General features: G+C 41.9%; 1 protein-coding gene and 1 long non-coding RNA gene across 2 annotated transcripts; one reads left to right on the top strand and one right to left on the bottom strand.

The window, feature by feature from the left end:
- The first annotated feature begins 452 nt into the window (after positions 1–452).
- Positions 453–1,054, top strand: LOC101680797 (60S ribosomal protein L17-like). The gene has a single exon (XM_045075080.1). It carries the CDS (start codon positions 582–584, stop codon positions 1,020–1,022), a length of 441 nt encoding a protein of 146 aa, XP_044931015.1. The 5' UTR covers positions 453–581; the 3' UTR covers positions 1,023–1,054.
- Positions 1,055–8,308: 7,254 nt separating this feature from the next.
- LOC123390701 lies at positions 8,309–14,314 on the bottom strand. The gene is made up of 3 exons (XR_006605261.1): positions 14,182–14,314; positions 12,218–12,310; positions 8,309–8,825 (listed from the first exon to the last, which is right to left on the bottom strand). It is a non-coding gene; the product is annotated as an uncharacterized LOC123390701 (long non-coding RNA).
- Positions 14,315–17,634: the final 3,320 nt, after the last annotated feature.

Here is a 17,634-nt window from a genome sequence, read left to right as displayed (position 1 = left end):
ATACCCACATCATAATTCCCAGAGCCTGTGAATGTTGCCTTATATCGGAAATGGGATATGTGATTAAGTTAAGGATCCTGAGATGTGGGCACTCATGGATTGTCTGAGTGGGCCTGATGACACCACAGAATTCCTTATAAAAAGGAGGCAAAAGGGGGTGCCTGGGTGGCTCAGAGGGTTAAAGCCTCTGCCTTCGGCTCAGGTCTTGATCCCAGGGTCCTGGGTTAGAGCCCCACATCAGGCTCTCTGCTCAGCTGAGTCTGCTTCCCCCACTCTCTCTCTGCCTACTTGTGATCTCTGTCTGTCAAATAAATAAATCAAATCTTTAAAAAAAAAAAAGCTGTCTGTTCTAATAGAAATTATGGTAATAGAGTTGATTATATTAAGAGACACTTTCAGCCAATAGTGAATTTGGTAAGAAATTTCCTCGTGCTCTTCCTCTCAGCGGCCTGGGGTGACCTCTGAAAATCATTTGCTATCCGCTTGACCCGGAAAACCCTACGAAATCATGCAAGTCAAGAGGTTCAAATCTCCGTGTTCACTTTAAGAACACACATGAAACTGCTCAGGCCATCAAGGGTATGCATATCCGAAAAGTCACCAAGTATCTGAAAGACGTCACTTTGCAGAAGCAGTGTGTGCCATTCCGTCACTACAGTGGTGGAGTTGGTAGGTGTGCCCAGGCCAAACAGTGGGGCGGGACACGAGGTCGGTGGCCCAAGAAGAGTGCTGAATTTTTACTGCACATGCTTACAAATGCAGAGAGTAATGTTGAACTTAAGGGTTTAGATGTCGATTCCCTGGTCATTGAGCACATTCAGGTGAACAAAGCCCCCAAGATGTGGCGTAGGACTTACAGGGCTCATGGTCGCATTAACCCATACATGAGCTCTCCCTGCCACACTGAGATGATCCTTACTGAAAAAGAGCAGATTGTTCCTAAACCAGAAGAGGAGGTTGCACAGAAGAAAAAGATATCCCAGAGGAAACTGAAGAAACAAAAACTTACGGCCCAAGAGTAAATTTGCACAGAATAAATGCAAATAAAAATTTTAAAAAATAATAAAATTTCTTCATGAGGAGCCTGAGTGGCACAGTCGGCTAAGCATCTGACTCTTGGTTTCAGCTGTGGTCATCATCTCAGGGTTGTGAGATCAAACCCCATGCTGGGTGTGAAGGCCACCTTAAAAAAAAATAAAAGTAAAAGTAAAATAGCCAGAGATGAATTTATGTTGAAATTTTGACTTTTTGGGAGCAGCTGGGTGGCTCAGTTGGTTAAACATCTGTCTTCAGCTCAGGTTGTGATCCCAGGGTCCTGGGATTGGTATTGAGCCCCGTGTCTGGGCTCCTTGCTCAATGGGAAGCCTGCTTCTCCCTTTCCCTCTGTCTACTGCTCACACTGCTTGTGCGCTCTCCCTCTCTGTCAAATGAATATATAAAATCATAAAAAAAAGAAAAAGAAATTAGAACATTTTGAAATACAAGTCAATAATAATTATTTTAATCATTATATATTTATATATGCTCGATGCGTATATAGAGAGATATATAGATTTATAGATGTAAATTTTTAATTCCAGGAGAGTTAACATGCAGTGTTAATATTAGTTTCAAATGTATGATATAGTGATTGGACAATTCTATACATTATTCACTGCTAGTTATGATAAGGATTTTACACATATTTCTAACATTGAATCAGTTTGTATACTAATCAGATCAATAGCTTCTTACCACATAACAAAATCTATGTTATTTTGCTCTGCTAACTATACTACATCTGGTGCAATGGTTAAAAATTGGGGCTCCTATGGGCGCCTGGGTGGCTCAGTGGGTTAAAGCCTCTACCTTCAGCTCAGGTCGTGATCTCAGTGTCCTGGGATGGAGCCCCACATCGGGCTCTCTGCTCCGCGGGGAACCTGCTTCCTCCTCTTTTTCTGTCTGCCTCTCTGCCTACTTGTGATCTCCGTCTATCAAATAAATAAAATAAAATCTTTTTTAAAAAATTGGGGCTCTTACTGGGTTAATTTTTCAGTGGTCCACCGCTGTCTGTTATTATCCATTCTATTATCCATTATTGAGGGCCCAGACTAATGAATTCAGTGGGAATACAATGGAGACCACTCCCATGCATTTCGTAATTATTTGTAGATGCCCCTGATTTCTGCTATTTCTCCTACGATGTAATATTGTTTTCCATTTACTATCTTGGCCGAGTGTGAATTTGTGGGGAGAAGGGTTCATTTAGCCTTTGCGACCCACATTTGACTCTTGAACGGTGCATGGGTTAGGGACACTGACCCCTGTGCCTTTGAAAACCCATGTATAACTTTTGACTCTCCAAAAACTCAACCAGTAATAGAACTGCAAGAGATCATTTTTATTGCAATACGCCATTTCCTGGAGAGAGGAACTGCTCTCTGGGAGATGATTAGCATCTGATGTTTTATTTTTTTTTTAAGATTTTATTTATTTATTTGACAGAGAGAAAGATCACAGGTAGGCAGAGAGGCAGGCAGAGAGAGAGGAAGAAGCAGGCTCCCTGCTGAGCAGAGCCCAACGTGGGGCTCCATCCCAGGACCCTGGAATCATGACCCGAGCCGAAGGCAGAGGCTTTAACCCACTGAGCCACCCAGGCGCCCCAGCATCTGATGTTTTAAATGGGTACTCACACTTGAGTTCACCTCAGTAGCAACAGGAAGTGGTTATGAAATCATGACGGTAAAATATGTACTGCAGCTAATTTTGTGCAGTTAGGATTTAAGACCACATCTTTACATGTGTTTACATTTCTCTTGATTGCAAATAGCACCGTGTATAGTCTGCAAGTGTGTGTGTAAGTTTTGATAAATTTTAACTTTTTAAAATAAGATTTGTGGGGGCACCTAACTGGCTCACTCAGTGGAGCATATGACTCTTAATCTCCGGGTTGTGAGTTCAAGCCCCATATTGGGTGTAGAGATTACTTCTTTAAAAATCTTAAAAAAATAAAATAAAATAGACCCATGATTTTTCATGGTAGTAAATGATAAAACAGATTGTATCTACATATATGATATACCTTTTACTTAATATTTTCAATATTTCTAGGCTATATGGTTCATCTGTGACTCAAAAGTTTTCAAATTGTTTCAAATCTACCCCAAAATGTTTCCAATATGTTTATTGAAATTATCTTCAAATAAGGCTAAAGACATCCTACTGAAGAGTGAATGGGTCCATCAGGAAATTAAAGAATAATTTTAAAAATTCATGGAAACAAATGAAAATGAAAACTCAACTGTTCAGAGCACTTGGGATTCAACAAAGGCAGACCTAAGAGGGAAGTATATAGCAATACAAGCCTTTCTCAAGAAATAGGAAAAGTCTGGGGCGCCTGGATGGCTCAGTGGGTTAAAGCCTCTGCCTTCAGCTCAGGTCATGATCCCAGGGTCCTGGGATCAAGCCCCGCATCGGGCTCTCTGTGCAGCAGGGAGCCTGCTTCCTCCTCTTTCTCTGCCTGCTTCTCTGTGATCTCCGTCTGTCAAATAAATAAATAAAATTTAAAAAAAAAAAAAGAAATAGGAAAGGTCTCAAATATACAACCTAACCCTACACCTAAAGGAGCTGGAGAGAGAAAAGCAAATAAAGCCTAAACTCAGCAGGGGAAGAGAAAAAATAAAGATTAGAGCAGAAGTCAATGAAATAGAAACTGAAACAACAGTAGAACAGAACAACGAAACTAGGAACTGGTTTGCTAAAAGAATTAATAAGATTGCTAACCTTACCCCAGCCAGACTTATCAAAAAGAAAATAGAAAGGACCCAATTTAATAAAATTATCAGTGAAAGAGGAGAGATCACAACCAATACCAAAGAAATACAATTATAAGAACATATTATGAGCAACTATATGCCAACAAATCAGGCAATCTGGAAGAAATGGATGCATTCCTAGAAAAGTATAAACTACCAAAACTGAAACAGGAAGAAATGGAAAACCTGAACAGACCCATAACCAGTAAGGAAATTGAAGCAGTCATCAAACACTCCCAACAAACCAGAGTCCAGGACTGGATGGCTTCCCAGGGAAATTCTACCAAACATTTACAGAAGAATTAATATTTATTCTTCTGAAGCTTTTTCAGAAAGTAGAAATGGAAGGGAAACTTCTAAGCTCTTTCTATGGTTTTGATCCCAAAACCAGACAAACATCTCACCAGAAAGGAGAACTACAGACCAATATCCCCAATGAATACAGATGCAAAAATCCTCACCAAAATGCTAACCAGTAGGATCCAACAGTACATTAACAGGATTATTCACCACAACCAAGTGAGATTTATTCCTGGGCTGGAAGGTGGTTCAACATCTGCAAATCAATCAAGGTAGTATACTACATTAATGAAAGGGATAAGAACCATATGATCCTCTCAATAGTTGCAGAAAAAGCATTTGATAAAGTATAGCGTCCTTTTTTGATTAAAACTCTCCACAGTGTAGGGATAGAAGGCACGTACCTCAATATCATAAAAGCCATCTATGAAAAAACCATAGCAAATATCATTCTCACTGGAAAAAAGACTGAGAGCTTTCCCCCTAAGGTCAGGAACACAGCAGGGATGCCCACTCTCACCACTGCTGTTCAACATAGTACTAGAAGTCCTAGCCCTAGCAATCAGACAACAAAAAGAAAAAAAAAGGGCATCCGAATTGGCAAAGAAGATGTCAAACTCCCACTCTTCACAGATGACATGATACTCTATGTGGAAAACCCAAAAGACTCCACCCTCAAATTGGTAGAACTCATACAGGAGTTCAGGAACGTGGCAGGATATAAAAATCAATGTACAGAAATCAGTTGCATTTCTATACACTAACAATGAAACAGAAGAAAGGGAAATTAAGGACTTGATCCCATTTACGATTGCACCAAAACCCATAAGATACTTAGTAATAAACCCAACCAAAGAGGCAAAGGATCTGTACTCAGAAAACTATGGTACACTCATGAAATAAATTGAGGAAGACCCAAAGAAATGAAAAAACGTTCCATGCTCATGGATTGGAAGAACAAATATTGTAAAAATGTCTATGCTACCTAGAACAGTCTACACATTTAATGCAATCCCTATCAAAATACCATCAACTTCTTTCAAAGAAATGGAACAAGTAATCCTAAAATTTGTATGGAACCAGAAAAGATGCCAAAAAGCCAAAAGGATGTTGGAAAAGAAAACCAAAGCTGGTGGCATCACAATGCCAGACTTCAAACTCTATTACAAAGCTGTAATCATCAATACAGTATGGTGCTGGTACAAAAACAGACACATAGATCCATAGAATAGAATAGACAGACCCTCAACTCTGTGGTCAGCTAATTGTCGACAAAGCAGGAAAGAATATCCAATGGAAAAATGACAGTCTCTTCAATTGGTGTTGGGAAAATTGGACAGCCACAAGCAGAAGAATGAAACTGGACCATTTTCTTACACCATGCACAAAGATAAATGGATGAAAGACCTAAATGTGAGACAAGAATCCATCAAAATTGTAGAGGAGAACACAGGGAGAAACCGCTTTGACCTCGGCCAGAGCATCTACTTGTTAGACACATCTCCAAAGGCAAGGGAAACAAAGGCCAAAATAAACTATTGGGACTTCATCAAGAAAAAAAGCTTTGGCACAGCAAAGGAAACAGTCGACAAGACCAAAAGAAAAACAACCGAATCGGAGTAGATATTTGCAAATGTCTTATCAGATAAAGGGCTAATACCCAAAATCTATAAAGAACTTATCAAACTCAACACCCAAAGAACAAATAATCCAATCAAAAAATGGGCAGAAGACATGAGCAGACATTTCTCCAAAGAAGACATCCAAATAGCCAACAGACACATGATAAAATGCTCAACATCCCTCAACATCAGGGAAATACAAATCAAAACCACAATGAGATACCACCTTACACCAGCCTGATGGCTAAAATTAGTAAGTCAGGCAATGGCAGATGTTGGCAAGGATGCGGATAAAGGGGAACACCCTTACACTATTGGTGGGAATGCAAGCTGGTGCTGCCACTCTGGAAAACAGTATGGAGGTTCCTCAAAAAGTTGAAAAGTGCTACCTTATGACCCATCAACACACTACTGGGTATTTATCCTAAACATACAAATGTAGTGGTCCAAAGAGGTACCTGTACCCCAATGTTTATAGCAGCAGTGTCCACAATAGCCAGACTGTGGAAAGAGCCCAATGTCCATTGACAGATGAATGAATAAAGAAGATGTGGTATATATACACAATGGAATACTACTCAGCCACCAAAAAAAATGAAATCTTGCCATTTGCAGCAACATGGATGGTACTAGAGAATATTACGCTAAGCAAAATAAGTCCATCAGAGAAAGACAATTATCATATGCTTTCACTCATGTGGAATTTAAGCAACAAAACAGAGGTTAATGAGGGGAACAGAGAAAAAAATAAAACAAGATGAAATCAGAGAGGGAGACAAACCATAAAATTTATGCCTAATCATAGAGGCAAAAAAAAAAAAGAAGAAAAGAAAATGTTCCAGTTCTGTGGGAGGATAGGGTAACTGGGTGATGACACTAAGGAGGGCATGTGAAGTAATGAGCCCTGTGTATTATATAAGACTGATGAATCACCGACTTCTACCTCTGAAACTAATAATACATTTTTGTTAATTAATTGAATTTAAATTTTAAAAAATATATATATTGCAATTTAAAAAAAAAGAAAAGAAAAAAATCTTCATATAAGTGGACCCACACAGTTCAAACCCAAACAACGTAGGTTTGAAGGGTCAATTGTAATAGTATTACTCCATTGGTCAAGGAACCTATGTTGGATTTAGCCACACACTAAGCTTATCCATCCTAATTTTACATTCTGGAGCATGGAAAGTGGCTACCATATGGGACTACCATATGGGTAGAGCCAGTGACTATAAGATGTACTAGGAGAGAGAACTGGACCAGGTCTCCATTTATTGCCAGACCTCCATATGCATTATGGTGGAGTGTCCTCAGGCTTGTCAGTGTCAAGTCAAATCATGTATCCAACTGTCCTCAGAAGATTTCAGGATTCCCCTTCCCTGTTGCATGGCTTCTTTGAGTAAATGGCCGTAGGTTACCATGGGGAAACACTCAGGGAATCACTACTACATACACCTGACATGACTCTGTCCACATGGAGCTCCAACTGCATCTTCAATCAATAGGCTCTCCGTCTAACTTACTTAAAATTAACAGTGCTCAGAACTAACTTGGCTCGGAAACCTGTCAAGAGCTTAGGATTTGCATGAAGGTGGCTTTTCTTGATCTCTCTTTTTTTTTAAGATTTTATTTATTTTTTTTAAAGGTTTAATTTATTTATTTGATAAAGATCACAAGTAGGCAGAGAGGCAGGCAGAGAGAGAGGAGGAAGCAGGCTCCCCGCTGAGCAGAGAGCCTGATGCAGGACTCTATCCCAGGACCCTGAGATCATGACCTGAGTGGCATGACCTGAAGGCAGTGGCTTAACCCACTGAGCCACCCAGGCGCCCAAGACTTCACTCCTTTTTATTGCTAAATAATATTCTATTGCATGGATATACCATTTTTATTTATTCATTCATCAGTTAATGGGCATTTTGGTTGTGCCCCTTTTCAGATAATGCCACTGTGAATATTTGTGTACAAGCTTTTGTGTGGACCTGGGTTTTCATTTATAGAAAATTGATATTTAACTTTTTGAAGAACTGACAGATTGTTTTCCAAAGTGGCAGCAACATTTTACATTCCCAGTGGCAATGTAGATTTTTCATTTTCTCCATATACTTTCCAGCACTTTTTTCCCAACTATTAGGGTATAATTGACATATAATAGCATGCGATGTAAAGTATACTACGCGATGATTTAATATACATATACATTACAGAATGTTTACCCCAATAAGGTTAGTTAACTCATCCTTTACCTCACAATTGATAATTACCATTTTTTTGTTATTGTTGTTGATGTTATGGCAGGAACGTTATAGTTCTCCTCACAGCAACTTCCAAGTAGACAATACAGTATTTAACTATAGTCACTTACTCCTGTTATAACGGACAGTACCCTTTGACCAACATCTCCCCATGTCCCTCACCCCTCAGGCCCTGGCAGCCGCCATTCTACTCTCTGTTTCTATGAGTTCAGTGTTTTTAAATTCTGCATATATGTGAGAGCATGCAGTATTTCTCTTTTCTTATCTGGTTCATTTCACTTAGCATAATGCCCTCCAAGCCCATCCATGTCATCACAAACAGCAGGCTGTCCTTCATTTTCATGGCTGAATAATATTTCAGTGTGTCCACATGCGTGCACACACACGGAGTGTGTGTGTGTGTGTGTGTGTGTGTGTGTGTGCCATTTTGCTTATTCGTTCATCCACAGATGGACATTTAAGTTGTCTCCACACTGTGGCTATTGTAAATAATGCTGCAGTGAACATGGGAGTTCAGAGATCTCTTTGAGGTCCTGATTTCATTTTCTTTGGATATATTCCCAGATGTGGAATTGCTAAAGAACAATGCACTTTGTTTTTCTTTGTCTTGTTTTGTTGTTTAGTTTTGAAAAACCATCATACTCTTTTCCATAGTGTTTAAATTCCCACCAGTGGTGCCCCAGGGTTCTCTTTCTCCACATCCAAACCAAGATTTATTGCCTCTTGTCTTTTTCATAACAGCCATTCCAACAGGTGTGAGATGATACCCCACTGTGGTTTTTACCAGCATTTCCCTGATGATTGGTAATGTTGAGCACCTTTTGATATATTTGTTGGCCATTTGTGTATCTTCTCTGTGGGAAAAAAAAAAAAAAGGCTATTCAAGTCCTCACACATTGTAGTTTATTTATTTATTTTAGTAATCTCTACACTCAGCATGGGACTTGAACTCATAACTCTGAGATCAAGAGTCACACGCTCTTCTGATGGAGCCATCCAGGCGCCTCCCTCTGCACATTTTTAATTTGGATTGTTTGGGAGGTGTTTTTGCTAGCAAGTTATACGAGTTGCTTATATATATTGGATATTAACCCACTATTAGAGTTTGCAAGTATTTTCTCCCATTCCAAAGGTTATGTTTCCATTTTCCTAATTGTTTCTTTTGCTCTACAGAAACATTTTACTTTGATGTTGAATGATGCTTGTCCTTTTAGTGTCATATCCAAAAAATCATTGCCAAGATAAATCTCAAGGAGATTTTTCCCTATATTTTCTCCTGGGAGTTCTACAGTTTCAGGTCTTATGTTTAGGTCATCAATTCATTTTCAGCTAATTTTTGTGAGCAGTGTAGTAAGACAGAGGTCCAGTTTCGTTCTTTTACAAGTGAATATTCAATTTTTGCAACACCATTTATTAACGAGATTATCCTTCCCTCATTGAGTATGCTTGGTTTTCTTGTCAAATATTAGTTGGCTATATATGCATGGGTTTATTTCTGGGTTCTTGATTCTGTTCCATTGGTCGCTGTGTCTGTTTTTAATGCCAGTTCTATACCCTCTGATTACTATAAGCTTTATAATGCGGCTTGAAATCAGGAAGTGTGAGGCCGCAAGCTTTGTTCTTCTCAAGATTGCTTTGGCTGTTTGGGGTCTTTTGTGGTTCCGTACAAATCAAAGCTTTGCTTTTTCTATTTCTATGAAAAATGCTGTTAGAATTTTGATAGAGATTGCATTGAATCTATAGACGGATTTGGGTAGTATGGGCATTTTAACAAAATTAACTTTCCCAATCCATGAACATGGAGTATATTTCCAATTATTCATCTCTTCAGTTTCATTTATCAAGACTTATTATAGTATTTTGTATAAAGATCCTTCAGGGGCACCTGGGTGGCTCAGTCGTTAAGCGTCTGCCTTCAGCTCGGGTCATGATCCCAGGGTCCTGGGATCGAGCCCCACATCGGGCTCCCTGCTTGGAGGGAAGCTTGCTTCTCCCTCTCCCTCTCCCACTCCCCCAGCTTGTGTTCCCTCTCTCACTGCATCTCCCTGTCAAATAAATAAAATCTTTAAAAATAATAATAAGTTAAAAAATAAAGAACCTTCAGTCCCTTGGTTAAATTTATTTACAAGTATCTTATTGTTTCTTATGCTATTATAAGTGGAATTGTTTATTTCTTTTTCATCCAGTTCATTGTTGGTATATAGAAACACAGCTCATTTTTGTATGTTGATTTTGTATTCTGCAACTTTACTGAACTCGTTGATCAGTTCTAACATGTTTTGGGTAGGGTCTCTAGGCTTTTCTATACACTAGATCTTGTCATCAGCAAATAGAAACAGTTTGACTTCTACCTTTCCACTTGGATACATTTTATTTCTCTTTCTTGCCTAATTGCTCTGGCTCCCACTACTATTTCCACTACTATGCTGAATAGGAGTGGTGATAAGATCATTTTTTCTTGTTTCCAATCTTAGAGGGAAAGCATTCAACCCTATCACTGTTGAGTATGATGTTAGCCAAGGGTTTATCATACATCGCTTTTATTATGTTGAGATGTGTACCTTCTGTACCCAACTTTTTGAGAGTTTTTGTCATGAAAGGGCACTGAATTTTGTCAAACGCTTTTTCTGTATCAATTAGGTGATCATATGATGTTTGTCTTTCATTCTATTAATATAATTTCATCACACTTATTGCTTTGTATATATTGCAGCAACCTTGCATCCCAGGGATAAATTCCACTTTGTCATGGTGTCCAATGCTTTTAATTTGCTGTTGAATTTAGTTTGCTAGTATTTTGTTGAGAATTTTTGCATTTATATGCATTAGGGTTATTGGTCTATAGTTTCTTTTCTTGTAATATCCTTGTCTGGTTTTGCTATCAAAGTAATGCTAACCTTGTAAAATTATTTTGGAGGTATTTCCTCCTTTTCTATATTTTGGAAGAGTTTGAGAAGGACTGGCATTAATTTTTTTCATTTTTGGTAAAATTCACCTGCAAAGCCATCTGGTCTTAGACTTTAATATTGGGGGATTTTTTGGTCACTAATTCAATTTCCTTACTTACCATTGATCTGCTGTTCAGATTTTCTATTCATGATTCAGATTTGGTAGCTCATATGTTTCTAGGAATTTATCCATTTCTCCTAGGTTGTCCAATTTGTTGTTATATAATTGTTCATAATAGTGTCCTATGCTCCTTTGTATTTTGGGTATCCATTGTAATATGTCCTTTCTTGTTTGTAATTTTGTGGAGTCCTCTCTTTTTTTCTTGGAAGCCTAGCTAAAGTTTTGTTCTTTTGATTTATCTTTTCAAAAAAAGCAGCTCTTAGTTTCACTGCCCTTTTCTCTTGTGTTTCTGATCTCTATTTCATTTCCTTCTGCTCTGGAAGAGGCAGGATGGGAGCTAAAGGTGACTCTAGGGTCAGACTCTTCCCTCTCTGCCAAATAGCTTCTCAAGGAAGAGCACTGAGTTAGGTGGCTTTAGCACCTAACTTAGCACTGAGCTAGGTGCCTTTAGCACATCTTTGCTTACAGCATGTGATTGTCTCCTTGGAAACCAAGAGCTATGACCCTGCATTCAGGGCTATGCAGATGGTCCAGCCAGAGTGACCAAAGTCCTTGTCTAAATGTCTGAAGTGGGGGTGGGAAGTGGGGAGGTGCACAGAGCCCAAGGAATAGGGGCACTTTTCAAAGTTGGATGAATTTCTCCAGATTCCTCAATGGCTCCATTTATAAATGTCCTCAGTGCCCGGGTCAGTGTGGGTATCAGGGGAGGAGGCTAAGTTTGGTGCCGGGGGGGTTGGGGAGAGAGGGTTTTTGCCTAGTTGTTTCTAAGCCTCTGATAAGACGCTAAAGCACCCAGACAAACTTCTCTTTCACAATAAGTTTCTGAGGATTGGTGCCAGGAAAGAAGCCCCTGAGGGTAAAGAGAACTCGCATCCCACTCCTTTATTCCGCCAAACAGTGCGCTCTTTGAGACCAGCCTCCTCCCCCAGCCATATGGTGATGGCCTGTGCCCTGACCTGGAGCAGCAGCGTGCAGGGATCGCCCAAGGGTGAGGGGTAGAAAGAAGTGTGGAGGCCTGGCGTCTCTGTATCCACTAGGACCGGCAAAATCTTTCCTCCCTCCTTCCTTCCTTTTCCACAGCTGGATGTCTCTATCTGGTTTTGAGTGAGAAACAACTACGGGCAAGGGCTGAGGAGGGGCCAGCAGATGGAAAGCGGCAGAACAAGAAGGAAGACACCTGCTCAGAGAACGGAATGCAGCAGCACTGCCCCTGGGATCCTGCCCGACCGGGAGCGCTCAGCCAGTCCTACACCCATCATCACATGAACATCTGGAAGAAACAAAAATATAAACTAATAATTTCTTAAGATTAAAAATCTGTGATATTATCAAATATTCAACAAATGCATTTCTCTCCAGTATGGCAAGAATTCAACTTAGCAGCAAGTTTACTCAAAAGAACTGGTGATACAGAGGCAGCACCCTGGTCTTTTTTTTCCATGCTGAATCCCATCTGGCTCATTACCAGCATTTCTAGAAAATTCTCCTTCCTGAACTTTGTACCATATAAAGCTTTGCAAGCTCTTGCCCCATTCAAACATGCAATGCTAGGAGGCTCACAGGAAGAAAGGCCTGGAGACCAGAGGCCATGAATAGCTGTTGATCCCAAAGACCAAGATTTTCCTCCTTGACCTTCTGCTGCCCCACAGTGGGACTCACACTTGACCCATACGTCAAAGTGTTCTCCACTTCGGCAGGTCCTTAACCTGTGACTTCCATTATACAAGATTTTCCAGATCTAGTGAAGTCTTCCCCAGGTCTTAGGTCCTGCCCCACTCCCAACAATCAGACCTTCTTTCTCCATGATTATAAAGGCAGGAAGCCCTGGGGTCCTAGAACCAAGTGGTGGGGATGGAGGACAAGAAGAAAGCCAAGTTCATTCGACTAGGTTCATAAGACCATGATGTCTTTAGATATCATGGACTAATCCAAGGAGAGACGATGGCAGCAGACTGAGTACTATGCTATTTCCACAAGCTCAAGGAGCAATCCCTAGTAGGCATGAAAACAGGAGTTAGGAAAGAAATATCAGAACCCCAATGATCAACAAAAAACACAGGTAAAAATATGCAGAGACTCTGCACCCCACCCCACCCCACAATGCATCTCCGCCTTCCCTGTCATATTCCCTTCCTCACTTCCAGACTCTCAGCTCTCACATGGGAAGTGGTGTCAGAATCAGCACTCATCCAGGTAGATCTGACCAAACCCCCGACCCATCTGAGGCTGACCCCACTTTAGAAAGCATCAGACTCACCCCTGCGCAGGGTTGGTGGGTAGAAAATGAGCGACTTTGGGGTCATTCTGACCCCATTCTGGGGTCATTCATGTGGTGGCTCTGCTAGTCACTAGATACTTCACAGTGGCTTAATCAAGCGACTTAATCATCTGGACTACTTTGCATTAACAATTCCTCTTAACAGTTATTGTGAGAATTCCAATTTTTAAAAACTGGCCTGTGTAAGGTCCATGTGAACAAGGGATGGCATTTCTCTCGGCCCATCCTGTTTCCCCCATTGCCAAGGAAATTGCTCAGCATTTACAGTCTTCTCATTAAACACGGTCCAGAGTTCACAGTCCATTCAGAGTTTTCCCTGAATGAATTCCTTTCCGTCGACTGTTACAGCCACATGGAACCCGAAGGATCCTCCAGGCTATTTTACATAAGAGGAAGTGGACTCAGAATGCATCATGTCTGTGGGTCATACAAACTGTAAGATGCCAAGCAAGACAAGGGGCCAGTTCCTCAGACCCCATAAGTTGTTGATACCAAGGCACAAAATTAAGAGCAAAGAGTGGGATTCAAGAACAAAACATCCCCATAGCTGCAAAGAATCTCCAGGAGGATGAATCAGGGAAAGAGCCTGGACTATGTCTCCTACGCAGGCATGATTAAGGCACAGAGGACTGGAAAGGACTTTGCCTGGGACAGAAAAGTTGAGTTCAGAAGTCATTAGTGACAGAGGTGACAGATAAAGAGAGAAAGAGGAAAACACTAGGTGATTATAATAGATGGCATTTATCAAGGAAGGACTATGTCCCGGGTACCTGTGATCATATTTAATTCACACCCCGAAACACCTCTGTGACAAAGCTATTACTATAATTAGCAATGAGGAAGCTGAAACACAGAGGAATTACCTAATTTGCTGAAGGTCGCAAATTTAGTAGGTGGTGGTGAGCTGGGATCAAACGCAGACAGGCTGTCCATGAAACCAGGATCACTAAGCAAAACTTCCACCGTGTTAAACGTTACTGTTTTGAATAATCAGAAAGAGTGAAGAGGCAGCCTTGTTAGGGATCATATTGATCCCAGAGAGTGTCTGTTCAGAGAGGATAAAATAACGGAGTGTTATTGAAAATGGGTGGGGTTGATGAGGAGGTCTGGAAATTGGGAATGGGGGAGAATAGTAAAAGAATAAAGGAGCTCACATAATCACTCTACCACCCCACAACTGGACAGTTGAACTCTTCAGTCGAATGCAAAGACAAATTGCAAGTAATATAAAGATTAAGAATAGGTTTTTATTTGGTTTTGGAACACCTACGAATATTGTTGTGTCGGGTTCCGTCAATATTCACAAGATATCCAAGGAAATAAATTCTGTTCAACTGACAGAGGAGCGTCCGCAGGTCTGATGTCTCTCTCCCAGCCACGCGTAAGCGCCCTCTTGTGGCAAATGGGATATCACCTCTAAGGCTCAAGAAACACCCATCTGAGTGGCAATGTCTGGCTTGGACCAGAAGTAAGGACACTAGGTGTGCAGGTCGGCCACAGCTCCAGGGGGCCAGCAGTGAGGGCTTGATCACCCTGTTCGCCCTGCGGTGGTAGACCAGCTTTCCCAAAGTTGCACCAGCATATCAGCGCTGCTCACTTCCTTCCCTGCTCAACCCCCCTCTACCAAGACTGGAGCACACAGGCGGGTTGGTCACCTCGGCACACAGAAGCCCCCCTGCCAGCAGGGATCCAAATGCAGACGGGAGGGACATGGGACCATCCCCTCTGGCAAGGGCTTGTCAGAGTTTGGGATTTAACCCTACTGGAGCCCATATATTAACCTGTTACTGTTTCATGGATGCTGGCAGAAGACAGGAGAACTCTGGGACATAGACAAAGGACTGTGGGTCATGGCAAGGCAAGCAGTATGAGCATCATGTTGACCAGGGTTGCCCTGCACCCCTAAATCCCAGACAGTAACTCTAAAGGAATGCAAGCGGATGCTCCACAGGCAGTAGGCTTGGGGTACAGTCAAGGAACACTGACCTTGAGGAATGCATGCTTTTCCAGTGAGTTATCATGAATCCCATCTTTCTCCAAAAGTCATCTCTTAAGGTCGCTCACTGCAAACACTGCCCTGAGATATGGCCCAGATAAAGATCACACAAGGCTTGGCGTTGTAAGAACATGCAGGAAACTCAAGGCCCATGGCAGATTGCCCTGCCCCAATGCACCCTTGACCGTGCCACCCCCACCTCTGTGCTGGGTTAACCAGTTGTCGGTGCGAGCTCTGCCGCTCACAAAATGATTGCTCCTACTGGTGAGGCAGGGTCACATCCAAAAGGCGCTCCCACAGTTCTCTTTGGTGACTCTCTGCATGTGTTGAGACAAGATTAATATGATTGGTGAGGAGGTTGCTGTTGAATAGAACATAGAAAGGTGGGGCGCCTGAGCCTGGGTGACTCAGTGGGTTAAGCCTCAGCCTTTGGCTCAGGTCATTATCCCAGGGTCTTGGGATCGAGTCCTGCATCAGGCTCTCTGCTCAGCAGGGAGCCTGCTTCCTCCATTCTCTCTGCCTCTCTGTGATCTCCATCTGTCAAATAAATAAATAAAATCTTAAAAAAAAATTAGAGCCCTGAGATCAAGAGTCACGTGCTCCACTGACTGAGCCACCCAGGCACCCACTGAACATTTATTTTATTATTTTTTAAAAGATTTTATTTGTTTATTTATTTATTTAAGAGAGAGAGAGAGTTAGGAAGAGGGAGAGAGAATCTGAAGCAGACTCCACACTGAGCGCAGAGCCTGACTTGGGACTAAATCTCACAACCCTGAGATCATGACCCTCCACGAGTTGGATGTTCAACTGACTAAAGCATCCAGGCACCCCCGGAAATTTATTTTAAACAAAAAACTAACTCAACCGTCAACTGCTTTTATAGCTTTATAGGCTAAAATCACTAATAAAAAAATGTTAAGAAACACAACAGAGATGGAAATGAGGCCAGACTAGCTGGCGGCGGAGCAGGGGCTACATTCAGGGTCTTGCTCCTTCTGCAGAATTTGAACTGAGAGCTCTAGAGTAAAAAATTTAAAAAGCAGGGTAGTGTTCTGGAGATACACCTACCCCAATGAATGGATTCATCAAATTCAACAAAGAAATCCTAGCCTGCATGGCCTTGGACCCTGTAGACCTGGACGCCAATCAGAAGTGGGAATCTGAGAACATCCCAGTCAAGTGGCTAAGGCCTGCCTGGAGGAGGAAAGCCCTGATATGCTCGGAGGGATCACCTGCTCCCGGGACTAAGTGTTCAGTGCTCCCTGTGTTCTACTCACCAGCAATGAGCAAGAGGAGGGTCAAGAAACCTTGACAAGAGGGGACATAGCATGTCAAAGACCCAGTGGAAGAGAAAGAGGGCTTCAAAGTATGGAATGATGTTCCTCAGAATCCTACTTAACCCACTAAAAATAATTCCTTTTTTTTTTTTTAAGATTTTATTTATTTATTTGACAGAGAGAGAGAGAGAGATCACAAGTAGGCAGAGGGTGGGGCAGGGGGGAAGCAGGCTCCCTGACGAGCAGAGACCCCTATGTGGGGCTCGATCCCAAGACCCTGAGCCAAAGGCAGAGGCTTAATCCACTGAGCCACCCAGGCGCCCCTAACCCACTAAAACTAATTCTTAAAAGCTCTGCATTCAGGACAAGAATGAGAACAGGGAAGGACATTGCCGGCTCACTCCTGACCCTCAAGGAAGGTACCTAAGTTCAGATTCTGTCCTTATCTTGAGCTCCCCAGGGAGAAACTTGCCTGGTTAAGCCCCATGGAACTTTTGCTTCTCTCTCTCATTCGTAGTTTTTCTCATGCCTAATTGGGTGCACAACATGTGAAAATACTGTCTTTGATACTTGGTCATGGAAGAGAAACCAAATAACTCAGAAGGAAACAATTCAGCCAGTGGTATTTCAAAACAACTTCTGGCCCCTTGAACAAATTTGAAAAAACCACATGACAGGAGAAAAATTTCAGATCAATAACGAAACCCAAAGTCCACAGGAACAGGCCAAGCTAAGGCAGACTGGAATGCGAGTTCCCACCCACCCCCCCACAGCAGGAGAGATGGGTTGGGGTAGGCAGGGTGTGGGAACCTCTAGAGACCCCAGTCCTGGCCAGCTCTGGGGGAAGGGGAGAGGGACCCAGAGCCACTCAGACACCCAGAGAAGTTTCCTGGAGGGATTCAGATTTCAGAGAAGGAAGTGAAGGCTAAGACAGCTGCCAAAAAGAGAGAAAAGATTGTTCTTCACCAGTGGGGCGTGAGTGGCGGAGGGGAGGGCCTGACAAGGGACATGAGTGATGGTGGGGATGGGCGGTGGGCATC

This window comes from Mustela putorius, unplaced genomic scaffold, assembly GCF_011764305.1.
Source record: "Mustela putorius furo isolate JIRA1106 unplaced genomic scaffold, ASM1176430v1.1 tig00000139_pilon_pilon_pilon, whole genome shotgun sequence".
NCBI lineage: Eukaryota > Metazoa > Chordata > Mammalia > Carnivora > Mustelidae > Mustela > Mustela putorius.
Note: the sequence above shows the minus strand (reverse complement) of the source record. Positions and strands in the feature narration are given on the sequence as shown.